Source organism: Miniopterus schreibersii, assembly GCF_964146895.1.
Source record: "Miniopterus schreibersii genome assembly, chromosome: X".
Taxonomy (NCBI): domain Eukaryota; kingdom Metazoa; phylum Chordata; class Mammalia; order Chiroptera; family Miniopteridae; genus Miniopterus; species Miniopterus schreibersii.
The window spans coordinates 93,568,754-93,589,276 of NC_138104.1; the positions used below are offsets into that span (position 1 = coordinate 93,568,754).

A 20,523-nucleotide genomic window follows, 5' to 3' on the forward strand; every position below is an offset into this window, starting at 1 on the left:
TAAGGGACTTTTGAGAATACATAAAGAACTCTTACAACCCAACAATAAAACAAAGAACCCAGTTAGAAATGGGCAAAAGATTTGAATGCACATTTCGCCAAAGAAATATGAATGGCTAATAAGCCCACGAAAAAGATGCTCAACATCATTAGTCATTAGGAAAAAGCAAATTAAAACCGCAATGAGATACCACTACATATCCACTAAAATTAGTATTATAAAAGAAAACAGACAATACCAAGTTTCAGAAAGGATGTGGAGAAACTGGAACTCTTACACATTACTGATGGGGATATAAAATGGTACAGCCACTTTGGAAAACAGGTTAGCAGTTTCTTAAAAAGTAGAACACAGACTTGCCATGCAACCTAACATTCCAGTCCTAGGAATCTACTCAAAGAGAAATGAAAACATGTCTACACAGACTTGAATGCTAATGCTCATAGCAGCATTATTCTTAATAGCCAAAAAAGTGGAAACAATCCTAGTGTCCACCAGTTGGTGAACGGATAAACAAAATGTGGTATGTCTTTACAGTGGAATACTATTCAGCAATAAAAAAAAAACAAAAACCTACAGTGGTGCCTCGGTTTTCTAACGTGATCCGTTCCGGAGACCATTCGAGTTCTGAAATGTTCAAAAACGGAGGGATCCACAGCTGACAGCTGGGCCTCAGGATCTTGCCCTCAGCCGAGGCTGCGGGGCATGTTTGACTCCCGAGGCGGGTTCGAAAACTGAAGCATTTCCTGCCCGGTTTACAGCGTTTGTAACCCAAAATGTTCGTCCACGGAGACATTCAAAAACTGAGGTACCACTGTATTAATACATGCTACAACATGGATGAATCTCAAAAACATCCTATGTGGAAGAATTCAGATGCCAAAACACTACATATTGTAGGAGCATGAGGAAATTTTCTGGGGTGATGGAAATATTCTATCTCTTGGTTGAGCTAATGGAGACATGGGTGTATGAAATAATCGAAACTCGCCAAACTGAGCACTTGAGATTTGTGAATTTTATTGAATATAGATTACACCTAAATAAATAAATAAAACCTTGTTGGATTCTGCATAAAAGTCCCAAGTGGGAAATACTTGGCCTTCAGTGTTTATATTAGAAAGGAGAAAAGCTAAAAGAAAATTAACTAATTAATTACTTAGTAAAAATTAGCACAATAAACCCAAAGGAAGGAGAAGGAAATAATGATAGGAAATCAATGAAATACAAAGTACAATAGAGACTCAACAAAGCCAAAAATTGGTCTTTTGAAAAGGTAATAAATTTTTGAAAAAATAGCCCATGAGTCATAATAGCAGCTGATGAGAAACTTTTTGAGGCAAACTGAAGCTTGCTGACTTGGTGCTTTTGAGGATGCAAACCACTGGACTAACAGGTTTTGTTGTATTTTTACAACCCTTTGGAGAAGGTTAAGGATGATTTATAAATCACAAGGTCCCCAAGAGTCAAGAGAATTTGCAAAGGCTAAAGGTCTTGTTTAAGTTTGAGCTATACATAGTCTGTATCTTTCCATCACTAGAATGTTTTCCTGGTTAGTTGAACCTCCTATAATAATATTCTTGACATAAATATTAATTATAAAGGATTTACTGTTAACTCCTTGGGAGTATAATACCTAAAGTTATGATTCCTGCTAACTCTTACATGTTTGTTGTGGGAAATACATTACTCACTGTATGTTTGTAATAGGAAATTATATTGGATGGATAGAAAGTATTTACTGTAGGAATATAGATAGTAATGGATATACCAGCCCAATAGTGATAAACTTGAATGTGTAACTTCACTACTATGTAGGAGGCATGAATTCACTTGCTGGTCTTAGCTTTTTTCCTATAAACTTGTTTGAGAAAATAAACTTGTGACTCTAACAGAGCAACAAATACTGCAGTATGAATTCTCAAAGCACTTGAAGTCAAAGGGATCATTTTCTCTCCAGTGATTTTCATAAAATACTTTTGGGACCAGTATTTTCACCTTCAATTTTAACCAGGGCGGAATCAAAGGTGGCTTATTTCATAATAGAATAAATAGATCACAAAATATACTTAATCATTCCCTTTTGACTAACATTAAGTGTCTTTAAATTGTTGCTATAATAAGCGATGCTGGAATAAATATTATGAGCAAATATTTCTTTATGATACATTCCCAGATATGGGATTCTGGGTTGAAGGGTGAGATAGTTTAAGTCTTGATATAATCAAACTGTTCTCTTTAAGGAACGTACCAGTTTATAGTTCTCACCAATCAATATATACTCACCAACACTGATTGCTATGAATCGTTTTACGCTTCACCAATTTGAATGGGTGAAACTGAATCGCATTGTTAGTTTTCACGGTCCTTATTACTAGACAGGCCGAGCACTTCACAAATGTGTACTGGGCATTTGTATTTCTTCTATAACTAGCGTGTACGTATTTGTGAGATGGATTTTCTCTGCTGCCAAAAAGCTGCAGTCAGACACATCATTCAGTAACGGTGCCTTGTGTGATCACCCGGATGCCAAATGCTTGCAAACGTTCCCTTAAATGGAAGCACTGAGAGGAGTATTTGTCTAAGTTCTTCCTGAACGATGATATGATCTCTGAGGATGAAAGTACAATGGCCCAGCACGACACTCATGTTCTTGATCCAATAAACCCTCCTGCTGTGGAGTCTGAGGCACTAAGAAAACCCCACGGAGGTGAGATGCTGCTCCTGCCTGTGGGACCACTTCACTGCCACTAACTTCTCTATTTGCCCAAATCCAACCAGTGTCGCAGGAGTCCACACGAGTCCTCTTGCTGCTAGTCTTCAGCCACCTAAAGTGATGCAATATATATTGTTCCATTTCTATTCTATTTTTATTTTATTTTTTAAATCCTCACCTGAGGATATTTTTTCCATTGCCTTTCCGAGAGTGGAAGGGGCAGAGAGAAACATCGATGTGACAGAGACACACCGATTGGTTGCCTCCCACATGCACCCGGGGATCGAGCCTCCAACCGAGGTACGTGCCCTTGGCGGGAATCGAACCCGAGACCCTTCAGTCTTCGGGTCAACGCTCTAACCACTGAGCCCAACTGGCTAGGGCTCTATTCTATTTTTATTCTACTGATTTGTATTAGGAATATTAGGTTTTCACGTCAGGTAAGTTTTCAGTATTTTCTCTCAACCTGTCATCTTTTAAATCTGTACCATCTTTGGCCTTAAGTTCTGAACTTTTGTGTATCGGATCTGCCAACTTTTCCTTTGACTTTTTGGTTTGTTTTGCTTTGTCCATCCGAGTTACTAAAATAATCTACACCTTCGTTCTTAATTTTGTCTCGATGAAATGAAATCTTACATAAGATTTTCAATAAAATATCTTTATCCCCAAATGGCTAGCCATTTGGACTAGAGAAATCTTTTTCCTCACTCACATAAAAAGCCACTGATACGGCTGCCTGTTCAGGACCCCACTCACTGTGGCAGGAGCTTTGGTCTCTCCTTCAACAAATGTTGGCTTTCGCTTAAAAAAAATGCTGATAGTATTTTTAAAATTTTATGTCTGGTGCCCTGGCTGGTGTGGCTCAGTTGGTTGAGCACCGTCCTGTGCACCAAAAGGTCGCCAGTTCAATTCCTGGTGAGGGTGCAAACCCAGGTTGTGGGTTCAGTCCCAGGTTGGGGTTCATGCAGGAGGCAAGTGATTGATGTTTCTCTCTCTCCCTTCCTAATAATCAAAAAATGTATTTTAAGAAATAAAATGTTATATCTGGTTATAGTTTATTCAAATAATTGATCTATTTCTGCATTAATACCATACTTCTTATATTGCCGCTTTACATGTTCGAAAATGTATGTCAACTCTCCCATCATAATCCCTTTTCAAAGTTTATTTACTATTCTTGTGAATTTACCTTTCCAAATCTTTCATATCAGCTGAACAAGTTCTTTAAAAGTCTTATTGAAATTTTTATTCAGATTGCAGTGAGTTTAGAGAAATGGCAGTCACCTGTACTATATTTACTCCCATCTTAGAATAGTGCCTGTTTTCTCACCATGCATGCCTCCTTTTTTGTCCTTCAGCAAATGTTAGTTGTGTTCATATACACCTTACTTATTCTTGTTCAATTTATACCTGCATAGTTTATACCCATTGATACTTATTTGTGTATTTGTGTGTGTTGTAAACTAATTAGTAAATTATTTATAAATGTAATTTTTCATGTTTCTTTTTTTTTAAACGGTATCTTTATTGATTTCAGAGAGGAAGGGAGAGGGAGAGAGAGAGAAACATCAATGATGAGAGAGTCACTGATCTGCTGCCTCCTGCACACCCCCTGCTGGGGATGGAGCCCGCAACCCGGGCACGTGCCCTGACCGGGAATCGAACCACGATGTCCTGGATCCTAGGTCGATGCTCAACCGCTGAGCCACGCCCGGCCGGGCTGCAAGTTTATCTTGAACTCTGTCACCTCACTGAATTCTCTTAGCAGTTCAAGTTTTTCAGTTTCTGGGTTGTATTTTTAGGTAACAGTCTTAGACCTTGTAAATGTTGCTGCTTCCATTCCCAAGATATATATATATATATATATTTTGGTTAATTCTCAACCGAGCATATTTTTTCCACTGAAAAGCAATGAAAAAATATCCTTAAGGATTAAAAAATAAAACAAACCTTATAATTTATATAACTTAGCCGCTGCTTCTAAACTTCTGAGGCAGCAACTTCAGTGCCCCGAAAAGCATACTATCAAATCCCACATTAAATGCAAATTTAAGAAAAACAAATGAGTGTTATCAGACTACCAAAACTCAGTAAGATTGTGTGTTATCTGATACATCTACTTCTCAACTCTCTAAACTTGTTTCTCAACACTGGGGAGTTTTTAAAAACATCAATGCCTGGGCTCCACCCCAAGCCAATTAAATCAGAATCTCTGTGGGGCATCTATCTTTTTTAAAGTTTCTCTAGCAATTCTAATGTCAGAGTTGAGAACCACTGCTCTAACAGAATCTTATGAACAAAAATTAAGTAAAAATTAAAAAGCACAGCACAGGAAAAGTGCAGGAACATGGAGAGTAAGTTAAAAATCAAAGGGCCCACCCCTTGCTTTCTAACATACTTTATCTCTTTAAAGTTCCAAAGATTACTAAGATTAAATAAAACACACACAAGCCCAGCCAACCTGGCTCTGTGGTTAAGCATCGACCCATGAACCAGGAGGTCACAGTACGATTCCCAGGCAGGGCACATGCCCGGGTTGTGGGCTCAGTCCCTGGTAGGGGACATGCAGGAGGCAGCCAATCAATGACTCTATCATCACTGATGTTTCTACGTCTCTCCCTCTCCCTCTGAAATCAATGAAAACATTTTTTAAAAAAACAAAAACACCAAAAAGCAATTACTAGTATTAGAATCTCATAAAATAAGGCCTGGGAAGATCTTAGTTACTCATCTAGAATCACCTGGTGTAACAGTATTTCCCAGCAGAAGAAGGCTGTTGGATTTCAGGTGTCAACCAACAGAAACAATTGTGGGGTTTCATAGGAAGAGGCTGAGAACTTCTGGCTCTAGTTTCCTGCGTTCCAGTCCAGGAAGAGAGAGGAGAGAAAGGTGTGTCCACGGAAACAGCACTCATGCTCTGAAGGATAATTTTATTTGAACCTATTCATTTCTTTTTACTCAAAATTTCAAAGATAAAGCAACATAAAATATGAGGCAAGGGGAAGCTGGTCTTCAAGAATTTGTATCTGTGTTTTTAGTGATGCAACAATCCTTTCAAGTCTGGAGCTACTCAAAGATGAATCATGAAAATAAGAAGAAAAATTTTATTTCAAACACATTCGGTTGTACACATGCTACAGCAAAAGCTAACTGCAGCAAGTAGTTTCATTTCAAACTATCAGTAATATATACTTGAGACATTATTTGGGAATGATTCATTTCTGGTAGATTCAATCCAATAATTTCTGCATTTTTTGTAAACCCTATTTCAGTACTAGATGTTACATTTGCATCACCAAAAAAGTGCGAATGACTGCTATCAAGGTGAAATTCACTCTGCGGCACTGCTTTGAAAATATAGCACTAATTTAGTAATAGAAAATCCCACTTGATCCAAATTCTTCAGTCATCATCTACTGTTGGCTTGATTGTCACTCCTCTTCTTATTTGACCCCAACCAATTAAACTGCAAAATGAAAACAAAATTAGAAGCTGTGAGGTTTTGTCTATTTCATTATCATCACCACACAATCATTTGACATAACTGGTTTTACTTGCCTATCTGCTCAATCTGAATGTTTCCAAAACCTGCTCCTCCACAAAGAAAGCTCACACTATCGTCTCAGATTCTTAGGCCCAGAGATGGGCTCTAGTCTGAATGAATGAATGACAGAAAAAGGAAAAAAAGTTGCTACTAAAAATATCCTCATCTTCACTCTATCAAAATATACCTGCTCCTTCAGAACCGCCAAGAACCTTCCCATCCACCTAAGGAACCGTGCTGATACAGAACCCCCAGTCTGATTATTTTCTTAAAATCCCATTCTCTATGCCTTTTTTTTTTTTTTTAACCATTCAAGCACCTCAGCACATCACAATGGCTTTAGCTAAAGGAAATTACAAGAACAACTAAAGGACTAGCTAGTCTATTGGCAGATTACTCTCAACAGCAGAGGGACCTCTGCTCCCTCTTCCAATGTCTGCTCTAATCAATACCCAGGCTGGATTGCTACCTCAACTGTAACTTCTAGCACAAAACCCACCTACACACGGGTTAAAACCACATGGGCTAATTCCAAAGAATGTAAGAATCATTCAGATGCTCTCATTTCTTTGAATAATTTTAGTGATTCCCCGAGGAGACATCACCACCTATGTAAGTATTCCAGCCAAGAGTACAAAACCTGAATCTAATCTTAAGAAACATCAGATAAACCTAAATTAAGGAATAGTCTATAAAGTAACTAGCTTGTATTCTTCAAAGCTGTCAATGTCAAGACAAAGAAAGGCTGAGGAAATTCAGATTAGAGATCAAAGAAACATGAAAACTAAATGAAATGCAGTCTAATTTTTAGACCCCAGGCTGGAGGGACATAGAGGACATTATTGGGACAAGCAATAAAACTGGAATATGGACTGTAGATTTCAGTACCTCATCAATGTTAACTTCTTTAAGTTGGTTATATAATAGAATATCTTTGTTTTCAGGAAATATACACTGAAGTATTAAGAGATCAAGGGGCATGATTATATACAACCTACTCAAACGGTTCAGAAAAATATTTATATATATGTGTATACACACACACACACGCGCAAATAAATTGTGCATTTGGGAGAGGGGAATATAGGAGTTCTGTGTTCAACTCTTGTAATTTTCCTGTTAAGTTTGAATTGATTTCCAAATGAAAGTTTTAAAAAGCCAAAGACAAGGAAAATATTGAACCAAATTCATTGGTTTTACATAGGTGTCTATCACAAACCAGGGCTAGAAATACAGATTTGAAAGTCATCCAAATAAATAGTTGAGAGTTAAAGACACAGTAATTGTTGTGTTCAAGGAAAAGTGTGCATGTACAGTACCAAGAACTTAAGGAAATTGATTGTGTCAGCAACAAAGGCTAATAACTTACCGCCAGTGTTTCTCAACTCTTCGGCTAAGGGCAATTTTTTCTCCTACTTCTGTGCACACAGGATTAGTCAAAACGATTTTGCCCAAATCGGCCTTGACTGCACTCACTCTTCCTCCAGTCGACAGGGATCCTATGTTCACCATGAGCACTTCATTCTTAGACAACTTTTGCACCTAGGGAAATAAATTGGGGGGAAATAAGCCCCAAAATAGAGAAAATGCTTTCCAAAAATTACTGCTTATTTTCTTAAATCCTTGCCAACAACTTTCCATTTCTGCCAATGTAATCTTACTGAGACTTTTTAAAAAAATCAAGTGGATGACTATATCACTGTCGTACGTGACATACTTTTCCCTGTTTTGCTTGGTTTCACTTTAAACTGATTGCGATACCAAAATTCTCAATTTTCAAGAAGTCAAATTTATTCGCTTCTTCTTTTTTGAACCCCATGTCACTGTTACTGTTCTGGAAACAGGAATTGCGGAAAGCACTTACTTTTGCTGCTTTTTTGTCTCCTTCAGTGCGGACGCCCAGAAGCCGTCGAAGCAGGAAATAGGAGATTTCCAATTCGGTGAAGATCTCAGGTAAAGCTCCAACTGCACCAAGCACTTGCCCCACCATTCTGTCAGCCCGGCACAAAGTGGGGTCGATTTTTGTTCCAACTCCTGATATAAAATGAGATATAAATATGTATGTGTGTGTGTATATATATTCCAACTTTTTTCCCTACAAAGCTGTTTACCCCAAAACGTACCCAAACAAGTGCAGCACATACCTATACATTTTAGTACACTTATATTTTCACAGTCATGTAATAGCTACATAGGGGTGACAAAATACCCGTTTTAGCCAAAGAAATAGAATTGTAAACTCACAGGTTATCTGGGCATTTGAAAACAAAAAGATTCTCTTGATTTAAATTCTAAACAAAGGGCAGAGATAATAGCCTAACTCAAAAATGAGTCTGACTATCCTTAACGAAGGCTGAAAAGATTCAAAATTCATGGGCAGCGTGCAGAGTATCTGCCTGTCATTTTTCGCCTGGGAGGCTGATCAAAAAAATAGCTTAAAGATTTCATACATGATTCCTAGGATCCACTTCAAAATATTTTAGCAGTGTGTCTTTCAAGGAGAGGGAAAGAGAGATAAAGAGGAAGCAAGATTGGGAAAGTATTGGTAATTGTTGAAGCCGGATGGTGGCTACATGGGAGTTATCATTATATCATTCTCTCTATCTTTATGTTAAATTTTTTAAAACTTTTCTGGAGTTTCCTTGTTTATTAAAAAAAAAAATCATTTACAGTAAAGTCTTAGTTACAGGATAAAGCAGAAAAATGAATTATATAACCAAAATCCATGGAACCAAAAGTCAAATTCCTTCACCATTTCTTCTTTAATCCAAAGGGACAATACCTCTGACTAATTCTCACTTAGCCTTGCTTTTCTATGGATACCTGGTAATACACCAAATTGTAAGGGACCAGAAAATCCATAAATTACCTCAGTAGTTAGTATACAATGGAAGTTACCTTCTTTCATTTCCACCTCAGTGTAAATATGATCTGACATGATTCAACTGACATTTGTGGGTAACGTCCCATTTGCAAAACATACATAAAACCAACCACTGTCTACTCCCCAAACTATGTAGATGCACTACCAGCCCAGGTACAGTTAGGTGTTTTTACATACTAGGTCATAAAACTTATTATTACTGCTAAAAAGGAACTGCTTAATATACTAAGACAAAAAGTATTCTTTTTTATGCTTAAAAATAATTTTTTGAAAAACACATGAAATCATCTTATGACCTGAAATCAACAGTTTAACCACGTGTAGGTTTCAGGTTCAATCCAGTTGGGGCGTGTACAGGAGACAACCGATCAATGTTTTTCTCTCTCTGCCTCTCCCTTCCCCCCTCTCTCTCTCTAGAATTAATGAAGAACGTATCCTCAGTGAGGATTAAAAAAAAAAAAATCTGTAACATATCTGTTTGGGTAACCCATTTCCCGTGAAAAGTACCATGAATACCCACAAATGAAAAGCATAGGGATGACAGGAAAATCCTACCAATAAGACCTCCTGGAGCAGCATACTGAAGATCATTATGTTCCGCAAACAGTGACACAATTTTGGAAAAGATTGGTTTACACATGAGTTTTCCTTCACTGTCTTTGGAAACAATGCCAGGTCTGACTTCTATCTCCTGGCCCACCTGTAAAAATATAAATTAGTAATTAGAATTACTGCAATTAGAGTTAGGGACAACATAATTCCTATTTACACATAAAAAGTCCTGGGGGGCAGGGGTGGATGCCAGGTGGAGGGAATCAACAGGGGGAAAAACAGGGACATTTGTTAACTTTCAACAACAACAAAAATAAGTTAACTAATTTAAAAATAAATAAACTTAAAAAGTCCTAATAGGAAGACCAAAAAACTGAAAAGGCAATCCTTTCTCTATTTCAAAGATCATAATAAAAAAAAATCACCCTGGCCAGTGTGGCTGAGTTGGTTGGGCGTCAATCTATGCACCAAGAGGTTGCTGGTTCAATTCCGGGTCAAGGGCACATGCCCGGTTGTGGGCTTGATCCCCAGTAGGGGCTGTGCAGGAGGCAGCCAATGGATGCTGCACTCTCACATCGACGCTTCTCTCCCTTTACCTTCTTCTCTCTCTAAAAATCAATAAACTTCTTTATTAAAAAAATGTGAAAGAGATCTTCCAAACCAGAACCATCCAACTGTTTCTAACCACCTACCACATAAGCCTATCCCCACAAAAAATGTGCTCCATACTCACCAGCAACCTATAAAGTTAGAGATCAGACACATCCAAAAAACATAATAGTATAAAAAGACATCTATTTCAAGTACTAGACACCAAGGAAAAAAACTTTTGCCCCGGCTATGCAGTTCAGTTGGTTGGAACATTGTCCACATACACCAAGACTGCGGGTTTGATCTCAGTCAGGGCACATATAAGAATCAACCAATGAATGCAGGGATAAGTGGAACAACAAACTGATGTCTCTCATTCCCTTTCTCTCTCTAAAATCAATAAGTACATTTTTAAAAAAGTTTCATGTCTTCAGAATTTTCATTTTTCAATTTGAAAGATTCGTACTCTTTTCGTGATTAAGATCAGGGAAGTATCCCCAGACAGCTTGGCTCAGGGGTTCGAGTGTTGGCCCTCAGACTGAAGGATCCCGGGTTTGATTCCGGCGAAGAGCACGTACCTGGGTTGCAGGCTTGATCCCCGGCCCCGGTCCGGGCCAGTGCAGGACGCAACCAATCGATATGTCTCTCTCACACTGATTGGTAGCCTCCTGCACACGTCCCAACCGGGGCCGGGATCAAGTCTGCAACCCAGGTACATGCCCTTGGCCGGAAGAGAACATGAGACCCTTCAGTCTGGGCCGACACTCTAACCACTGAGCCAAACCAGCTAGGGCAATTTTCTTTTATTTAAAACCAATTTTGTTTACTGCAAAGATTTATTGTTTTAAATATGGTTTGGTTTTTTTATTGATTTCAGAGAGATGAAGGGAGAGGGATAGAGAAATAGAAACATCAATGATGAGAGACAATCATCAATCAGCTGCCTTTTCCACAACCCCTACTGAGGATCAAGCCCGCAACCCAGGCATGTGCCCCGACCAGAATCGAACAGTGACCTCCTGGTTCATGGGTCAATGCTCAACCACTGAGCCACACCAGCTGGGCAAAGTACATGATGTTCTAACCACTATGCTGTACACCCGAAACTAAAACAGAATAATACCTGAATGTTAACTGTAATTGAAATAAACAAAAACCTACTAAGAAAAAAAGACCAGGAAAAAACAAACAAAACAAAAACACAACAACCAGTAGATGTTGGGTGGTGAGCACACCAATGAATTATATATGGAGTATACAGACGTTGTATTATAAAGTTCTAAAAACCTGAAATTTAGTGTTACTAACCAATGTTACCCCAATTAAAAAACAAAACACAATAACCAAAATCCAATTTACCTTTAGCACTCCTTTGAGAATACTACCACCAGCTACACCCCCCTTAAGGTCATCAACTTCACAGCCAGGTTTGTTGACATCAAAGGACCTAATGACTTAAAAAAAACCAAAAAAACAAATTAAAGCCCCAATTCTGTACATTTTAACTTTAGATGAAATATTATTTTCTAAGTTAACTTTCCTAAAATAGTAGACACATAAGATTTAGACTATAGGGGTGACTTTGTGACAAAATCTCATATTACTCCAACTAAATTTACTGTAGCCTTACTTAGGACTGAAAAGTAGAAATAACGTAAAAGTTCATTGACGGGAGGCATTTTAGGGTACATCAATTCTATGGAATGTCATGCAACTCTTAAAGAATGTAGAACCATATGTAATGATCTGGAAGGATAACTCTCATATACTATTAGGGGGGGAAAAACTAGTTACTAAAATAACACATACAGTATGATCCCACTTCCACAAAGAAAAACTAAAACAAAAAACGTGTATGTTTATACGTGATGATATGAACAAAGAGAGGTATGGGAGATCATTCACCAACTGTTAACTTTGGTTACTGCAGGGCTAAGGGGCTAGAAGTGGGAGACAAGGAGATTATGGCCTTTCTTTTTCTTTACATACCTCTATATGACTTCGGAAATAAAAATTAAGTTTTAAAACTACAAAACAACTCTAGAACTACACGACCTGCAACTAGGTCCTGAAAGCAGTCCCTTAACGGGCACGCATCACAATCACCCAAGAGAACACTTCCCACAACACACAGGTGGGTCCTGGGTGAAGGCCCAAAAGGGCTCAAATGTCTGTTCTGAAAAGGCTCCTAGATCTCTGTGTGGAAACACAAGCTTAGATGATCAGATGATATCAATATTGATATTATAAACTTAAGTAAAAGTGAAAGGGACATGAAAATCTTCATTAAGGGTACAATGAAATCATTTGTATGAGTTCTAACATCCTGTTCTTGACAACATAATTCCAGAGAGAATACTGTGTTATTCCATCTTGATCACATAACATACCACGTACTAAGCACAAAAAGGTTAAAAGTTCCTTCTGTATTCAGAACTCTGTCTCTGATTCAGTAATGCAATCTAGCATTGTCAATACAGTCTCAAAATTGATCAATTTCCAAAAAAAAAAAAAAAAACCCCAAAAAATTTTATGGCCATTATAATTTTATTACCGCTGCAGAAAGAGGAAACAGTAATAAACACTCTGAAGGGGGAATCAGCATTGTAGAAAAGATCCAATTAAGAGTTAAAAGACAGCCCAGCCGGCGTGGCTCATCGGTTGAGCATCAACCTAGGATCCAGGAGATAGCGGTTCGATTCCCAGTCAGGGCACATGCCAGACTTTCAGGCTTGATCCCCAGCAGGGGGTGTGCAGGAGGCAATTTCTCTCTCATCATTGATGTTTCTATCTCTCTCTCCCTCTCCCTTCCTCTCTCTGAAATTAATAAAAATGTATTTTAAAAAAGAGTTAAAGACAAATTCTATTACTTACCAATAAGTCGGGGTTCTGAAGTAAAATCTCTTGGGGGTACTGGGATCTTCTTTACTATGTACTCACAGACAACTTCAATATTGTATTTCAGCTGAGCAGAAATTGGAATAATAGGAGCACCTTCTGCTACTGTACCTTCATGACAAAATTCAGAAAAATCAGAATTCTTCAATGTTACACAACTTGCTCTATACATGTTACAGAAAACTGTTAAGATGACTAAAACAGATGCTTATACATCCCCACACCAATGCTAGCAACCAGTTGAAAGGGATAATTCTGTTTAGAAAGGTGGCAATAATCTGTTTGCTTTTACTCCTGAAAATGAATACTATTCCCTTTAAGGGAAAAATATGTTAAAATATATTTAATATACTAAAATGCTAAAACTGTTTAAAGGAATAAAATACTAACACTCCTGGGAAAGAGCATTTTACTAGTTGAAAGATTTCTAGTAACATGTAATTAACCTTCTAATAAACGTCAAGATAAAATTACAGACTCTTTGCTAATCAAAGACTGCTGCACATATAATATTTGCTCCTTATTAATTATATGTCAAACAGGCTGGTCAAAGAAATGGAACAAACAGAAATAGATTTTAATCAATATGACTTATTCTTTTTCATTATGATAGAACTGGGTTCATGGGAAGCCAACCTTTCTAACAAGAAAAACAAGGCTGAGAGAGAAGCCAATGTCAACAATAAGATGTACTGCCCGGCCAGTGTGGCTCAGCGGTTGAGCATCGGCCTAAGGATCCAGGAGATCGCAGTTCGATTCCCAGTCACAGCACATGCTCGGGTTGCGGGTTCGATCCGCAGTAGGGGGCGTGCAGGAGGCAGCCGATCAATGACTGTCTCATCACTGATGTTTCCATCTCTCTCCCTCTCCCTTCCTCTCTGAAATCAATAAAGATATATTTAAAATAATAATAAGATGCATCACATCTTCCCTGAAATGAAAACCACTACGCTGAGAAAGGGACCATGAAGATTAAATAAATGTCATTTCCAATCCTCAAAGTAGCTACTCAGTAAGAATAGTTTAAGACCTATTTTTAAAAATGTTTTCATTCATTTTATTATCCCTGAGGAGGATTTGTTTTAAACTGATTGTTTGTTTCCAGAATACAATTTTACTTCTAACTTTCAACCAGCAAAAATATACTTTAGTCTATCAAACTTAGAAATATCAATTTCACTAGTGGTAGGTAGGCTTAAGACCCCTAAGTTTACTCTGTTTTAGATAATCTGTTATATTAAGAGTTAATTTAACATCTGGTAGCTGGATTAAATGGCTCTCAAAGTGATCCATGGATGTTACTAGATATTATGGCTTCTTACCTTGTACAAATGCAAGGATCTGTTCGTACTGTTCTTTAGCCTGGCTTTCTTTTACCAAATCAATTTTATTTTGTAGAATCAAAATATGCTTCAGTTTCATGATTTCTATAGCAGCCAGGTGTTCAGAAGTCTGGGGCTGAGGACAAGACTCATTACCAGCTAAAAGAAGAAGAAAAAAAATGCATGAGAATTAAGTAGAAATACTTGCCAGAAGAGACAAATCCGTAAGAGAAAGGAGATTAGTGGTTGCCAGGGGCTGGGCTGGGCTGGGCTGGGCTGGGGGAAGGGGGAATAGAGTGACTGCTTAATGGGCTTAGGGTTTCCTTCTGGGGTAATGAAGATGTTCTGGAACTAGATAGTGGTGATGCTTGTACAACACTGTCAGTGTACTTACTGTCACTGAACTGTACACTTCCAATGGCTAAGATGATAAATTTTATGTGTATTTTACTACCAAAAAAATTGGCTGGTATCTAATAAAGGAAACATTTGAATGCCCCAGCCCAATTCAAGGCAAAAGTCCTGGATATCACATCCTTTTGCTCCCATTGCTGATCCTAAGCAATGAGTTTGGAATCAGCAAGTTTGGCACCTCCGAGTCTGCCCTCAGCTTTTGCTCAGGCATAAGGCTCTATCTAGTATTAGAAATGTTCCGGCCTAGTCAAGCTCCTGAGAGGCAGAGTGATTAAGAGGGAAAGACATTTAATACAGTCTATGAATTTCAACTATCAGAGGCTACTCCCCACAAAGGGAGGGAAGAATGCTAATTGTGACAATAACCAACAGTATATTATAAAGAAATAGGCATGTTTTGTTGGGCACTCCAACGATCATCTTCTCTATGCAGTGACGTTCAGGTGTCCTATACTATATCCGCTTGGCATACTTTCAAATATCTCAACAGCTCACATACGGAAGATAGTACAACCCTAGCCTTGAAAACCTCAATTCAGGTCTAGACTTCAATACTTACCAAGAATGAGATTTAAAATATTATACATCAGTGTTGCAGTGGACAACTCAGAGACAAAAAAAAATTAAAAAATACATGTACTTTTACATGTAAATTTAAAATTAAAATAAATCACTTCATGTGATGTGAGTAGGGAAAATAACTACTGACTTTTAAAAATATATACTACCATATGAATTCTCACAAGACATCAGCCCTAGGTCTAACTTGTTTAGTATTTTGTGATAGCTGGTAGGCAGGGATGTCACCCAGGATTTCATGTTAGTTTCCATTCATGTCACCCTTAGGTAATAGATATGGCCCTTAAAGGCCTTAGCTGCCCTTTAAATATTTCATCTTGGATTTGTTCCACATTGACTTGTCCAAACCAATTCTGATATTTACCTATCAACAGAAGAGCTGCATCCATCACTGCTGCACCGTTCAGCATAGTAGCCATCAAAATATCATGGCCAGGACAATCAACAAAGGAAACATGTCTAACAACGGAGAAGTAACAATCAGTCCTAAGATCAATCAATACTTCCAAGATGCAAGTTATAGTATTCCCAAAATTAAGTCACTTTAAATGTGGAATATGCATATTACATATGAATAGGTAATAAAAATATTACTGCCCTGGCCAATGCTCAGTGGTTAGAGTGTCAGCCCAAGACAGAAGGGTCTTGGGTTCAATTCCCAGCCAAGGGCACGTACATCGGTTGTAGACTCGAACCCCAGCCCTGTCAGGCAACCAATCAATGTGTCTCTCTCACACCAGTGTTCTCTTTCTCTTTCCCTCTATCCCTCTCTCCTTCCTTTCCTTCCTCCCTCCCTTCCCTAAAAACATCAATGGAAAATATATCCTTGGGGGAGGATTAAAAAAATAATAATAATGAAACTATTTAACAATTAGGTTCAATGTTTAATATCCCAGTTACACATTTCAAAAAGCACCAACCACAAGACAATAAAATATGAAGTATAAGTATTTTTAGCACCAAAGAGGTCACCTGACTAATTTGAAGTTTCCTTTGGTCCCCGGAATATCTGTAGGAAACTCATCAGGTGTACTACTTCCACAGGATCTATAACATTCTGGCCGAGGACAACTGGGATCATCAAGTTTATAGATCTAAAAGTTTCAATGAAAAGATTTAGATTTGTTATCTGCACATTCCAATTAAAGTTAATCTCTAGTTACACAGTACATAGCTCACCTTAGCATTAGCATATCCAAGCTTGATTGTAATATTTCTTTCCAGTTCATTTTTGAACCTGACAGTGTGAACTCCAGAAATAGCTTTTACAACTGTGGATTTCCCATGAGCTACATGACCAATTGTACCTACAAACAAAATTCAAAAAATTAATTCCCGTGCACTCAATTGCACCAAATATTTTTTTCACACAGTGTTAGAGTAGAAAACCCAAAGGCATAACTCATAAAATATCAACATACAACCAACAGTGACTTCAATTTTTTCTCCTACGTATTCTTTTCTACTAAAAACTTATTCTGAGACAGGACTGAAAAGAGCTTTCCATGTAACTGATAACCTTACTAAAAAACCATACTCAGCCCTGGCCGATGCAGCTTAGTGGCTAGAGCGTGAGCCCACTTGCCAAAGGGTCTTGGATTTGATTCCTGGTCAAGCGCACGAACCTGGGTTGCAGGTTTGATCTCCAGCTCCTGTCAGGGTGTGTGCAGGAGGCAACCAATCGATGTGTGTCTTTCTCCCCCCACTCCACTCTCTTTAAAAATCAATGGAAAAAATACCGAGTGAGGATGATTAAAAAAAAAAAAAAAAAAGCTATACTCAAGATACTAAAAGCTATTCATCTCATGCTTTTAATCACAGAAAAGACTGCCTTCATTTAAAATAAACACTCAAGGCAAGGCCCTCAATGGGTAGCTCAGTTGGTTGGAGCATCATCCTAACACGCCAAGGTTGTGGGTTTGATCCTGGTCAGGGCACATACAGGAAGCAACCAATGAATGCATAAGTAAGTAAAATAATAAATCAATGTTTCTCTCTCTCTCAAATCAGTAAATAAAAATTAAAAAATAAAACAAACACTCAATAAAAAATACATAATACCTTGTATATTCAGAAACTTTTCAGCATTCCCAGAGTGAAATAAATAGGTATGATGAGCTTAACCAAAAGGAATCCACGAAAATGAGAAAACCACCCAGGTTTAATTACAGTAATGATGTCAAGGGTGGCATACATGTTATAACTCTTTAATAGCCTGACTGTAGAGCCTTACTTTTAACTAGGTTTTACTGTGCTGTTTGTACAGACTCAAATACCCCAAATTTACACTCAGTCGACATAACTTCTCCTCTAAAGTTCTAGGCGTCAATTAAGAAAAAAAACACACCTCTATTTAATAATAGCCTATATATCAGATAAAACTTTCAAAAACTCTGCCCTTGCAATAAGCCTGTGTGGCAAGCACAGCCGCATTTTTACTTCTTCCTTAAAGTGCTACATAACTACATATGGCCTCATGCTATTTAACTTCTCATATGGCTGTATCTTTTCTCATCTAGTCTGTAAGCTAGGCAGGGGCAACACGTGTTTCCCAAAGAAACCTAAGAGGTGCTTTGCTCACAAGCACTGAACATCTATTTGAATATCTGCATCCTCATATAACTCAGGTAATCACACAAAGAGAGAGGGTAAAATCACCTGCCAGAGATCAAGCAACTCAGGTCTCCAAGAAGTTATTCTTATCTTACCTATATTAATTGTGGCTTGTCTGCTGATAACTTCGTGAGAAAGTGGTGTCAATTTGGTAACATCCTGGAAACAAACATTTTACTTTTATTTTTAATCACTATACATAAGGCAAATCACAACTTTTCCCTTGGCTCTCCATCTGACCTACAGCTCGCCACCACGTGAATAGCTCTCTCCTACTTCTGAAGCCCTTTTCCTGATGACTGGGAAGCTCTAAAAGTCCATCGTTACACGAGACTATATACCTCCATTCAAAAGAGGAGATGTAGAAGCCAGAGGCGGCCCAACCTTGACAGCATTAGAACGGAGGACAAACTTTCAAAGGTGAAAACCTTAATGACATTTAGGTCCCCCGATCTCACTCCCCGCGTCCAGCTCGTGGACTTGCCCAGATGCCGGCGGCGGCGCCAGCGCGCGGCTTAGAACGTCCGGCTCCGGAGCTAACCACGCTGACAGCCCAGCACTCACTGCCTCTTCTCAACGCCACCCGGGAGGCCCTGTCTCCCCCGCTCCGGAGTTCACTCCGCATCCCCCCAGATCCAAACCTTACCAAGGTAGCGAGATCCTGCCGAGAAAGATGCGGCTGCCCGAGAGTCACGCCACCCTCGCCCCCCGCCATCTTGTTGGGAGAGGAAGGAAGTCGCCTCGGCAACCCCCTGACTGCTCGCAAGGCGGGGGAGGAGGCGGAGCGCTGGCCGGAAGGCAAGCTTGGGCCCGAGCCTGGAAAGGAGGACGATCAGTGCCGCAGGGCCTCACTGTTTGGACTTCTTTCTGCTTGGGTTCACGTAGTACCTGCCAGCAGGATGACTAGAAAACACGAGGCGGAGTCTGGGGATCTAGTCGTGGCAGACATGTTGGTTATTTGTGCAGGCAACGCTGAGGGCAGCCCCAGAAAAGGACCCTTGCTAGGCGGGTGAAACTGACAATGCGCGCGCTGGCTTGGGAGAAACCATTTCCGGTTTCCCGTGGGGGACGACCGGAAGGGGTTCCCAGGACCTGGGAACCTTAGCTAGGGTGTGAGCACAGACTGTGGGAACGGACTTTTTTGCCCATTTCCGTAATTTAACAAGGCGGGGTCGGCTTGAGGTCCCGCCCACCCGTGACGGAGCTCTTGGCCCGGAGGAGGCCGTGCGCAGAGTTGGCCACGTTCGCGGCGCCGCGCGTCACCCGGCAGACGGCGGGGCGGGCGCCCTCGCGCGGAGGTTCGGCTCAGGGACGGGAAAAGCGAAGTGAACTCGTTCTTAGGGAGGTGGTCGGGGTGGCGCTAGAATGGAGCTAGCCGGGATGGAAGCCGGGTGTCAGTAAGACCGCCCAAAGAGCTGTTTTAAAAAGCTGCTCCAAGAAAACCCACTTCTTTAATGGGGAGATTACCAATAAACCGATATTTAAAAAGTTAAAGATTGTTGAGACTTAACCCTTTTCTCATCCAGTGTTAAAAATAATGCAAATTTTGTTTCTCCCCCACGGATTTCTATGCTTTACAAATTTTCTGTCATGAACAGGTATTCATTTCTAGTCAGAAAATATGTAAGGAGAGATGAATAAGAATTTAGGTAGCTGTGTTCATTGAATACTTAAGGAAGATTATAATGAATATGTTTTCATAAATTTTAGGTACAACGGTTTACCTGAAATAGGAAGATATATTTCAATAAATGCATTCATTTGGTTAAGTGATGGTAGAAACTGTACAACATATTGTATTTAGGTGGCGGCATTTAGTTCTGAATTTAGGGACTTATAAGTTTATAAATTTAGAATTTATCTTACACTGTAAATAGTTGTACCAGCCAATTCAGAAAACCCACTGAGGTGATACAAATGTGGAATTAGTGGTGATGGTTACACTACTTTGTGAATATACTAAAAACCGGTGAATTATACAGTTTAAAGGGTGAATCTTATGGTATGTGAATTATATCAATAAACATAAAATTCATGCCCTGGTGGGTGTGGCTCAGTTGGTTGAGCATTGTACCCTGTACTGAAAGGTTGTCAGTTTGATTCCAGGTCAGGGCACATAGCCAGGCTGCAAGTTCCATCCCTGGTTGGGGTGCATGTAGGAGGCAACTGATTGATCACATGGATGTTTCTCTCTCCGTCTTCCTTCCTCTCTCTCTCTAAAAATCAATAAAAACATTTAAAACATATATATAATGCATTGATAATAAAATATATGCTTCATTGTCAGAAACTTTTGGAAGTAGAAATGTCACAGGAAATAATGTCATTAATAAGAATAATAGCCAGGCCGGTGTGACTCAGCGGTTGAGCATCAACCTATGATCCAGGAGATCGAGGTTCGATTCCCGGT

At 39.1% G+C, this 20,523-nt stretch overlaps 1 protein-coding gene across 1 annotated transcript; it reads right to left on the reverse strand.

Annotated features, from left to right (window-relative positions):
* Window positions 1-5,806: 5,806 nt before the first annotated feature.
* Window positions 5,807-19,172, reverse strand: EIF2S3 (eukaryotic translation initiation factor 2 subunit gamma). Its single transcript, XM_081126033.1, has 12 exons — window positions 18,760-19,172; window positions 18,209-18,272; window positions 16,680-16,807; window positions 16,473-16,594; window positions 15,865-15,959; window positions 14,508-14,666; window positions 13,162-13,296; window positions 11,647-11,741; window positions 9,700-9,844; window positions 8,125-8,294; window positions 7,630-7,802; window positions 5,807-6,182 (listed from the first exon to the last, which is right to left on the reverse strand). The coding sequence occupies exons 1-12, from the start codon at window positions 18,826-18,828 to the stop codon at window positions 6,119-6,121; spliced, it is 1,419 nt and encodes a 472-aa protein (XP_080982159.1). The 5' UTR covers window positions 18,829-19,172; the 3' UTR covers window positions 5,807-6,118.
* Window positions 19,173-20,523: the final 1,351 nt, after the last annotated feature.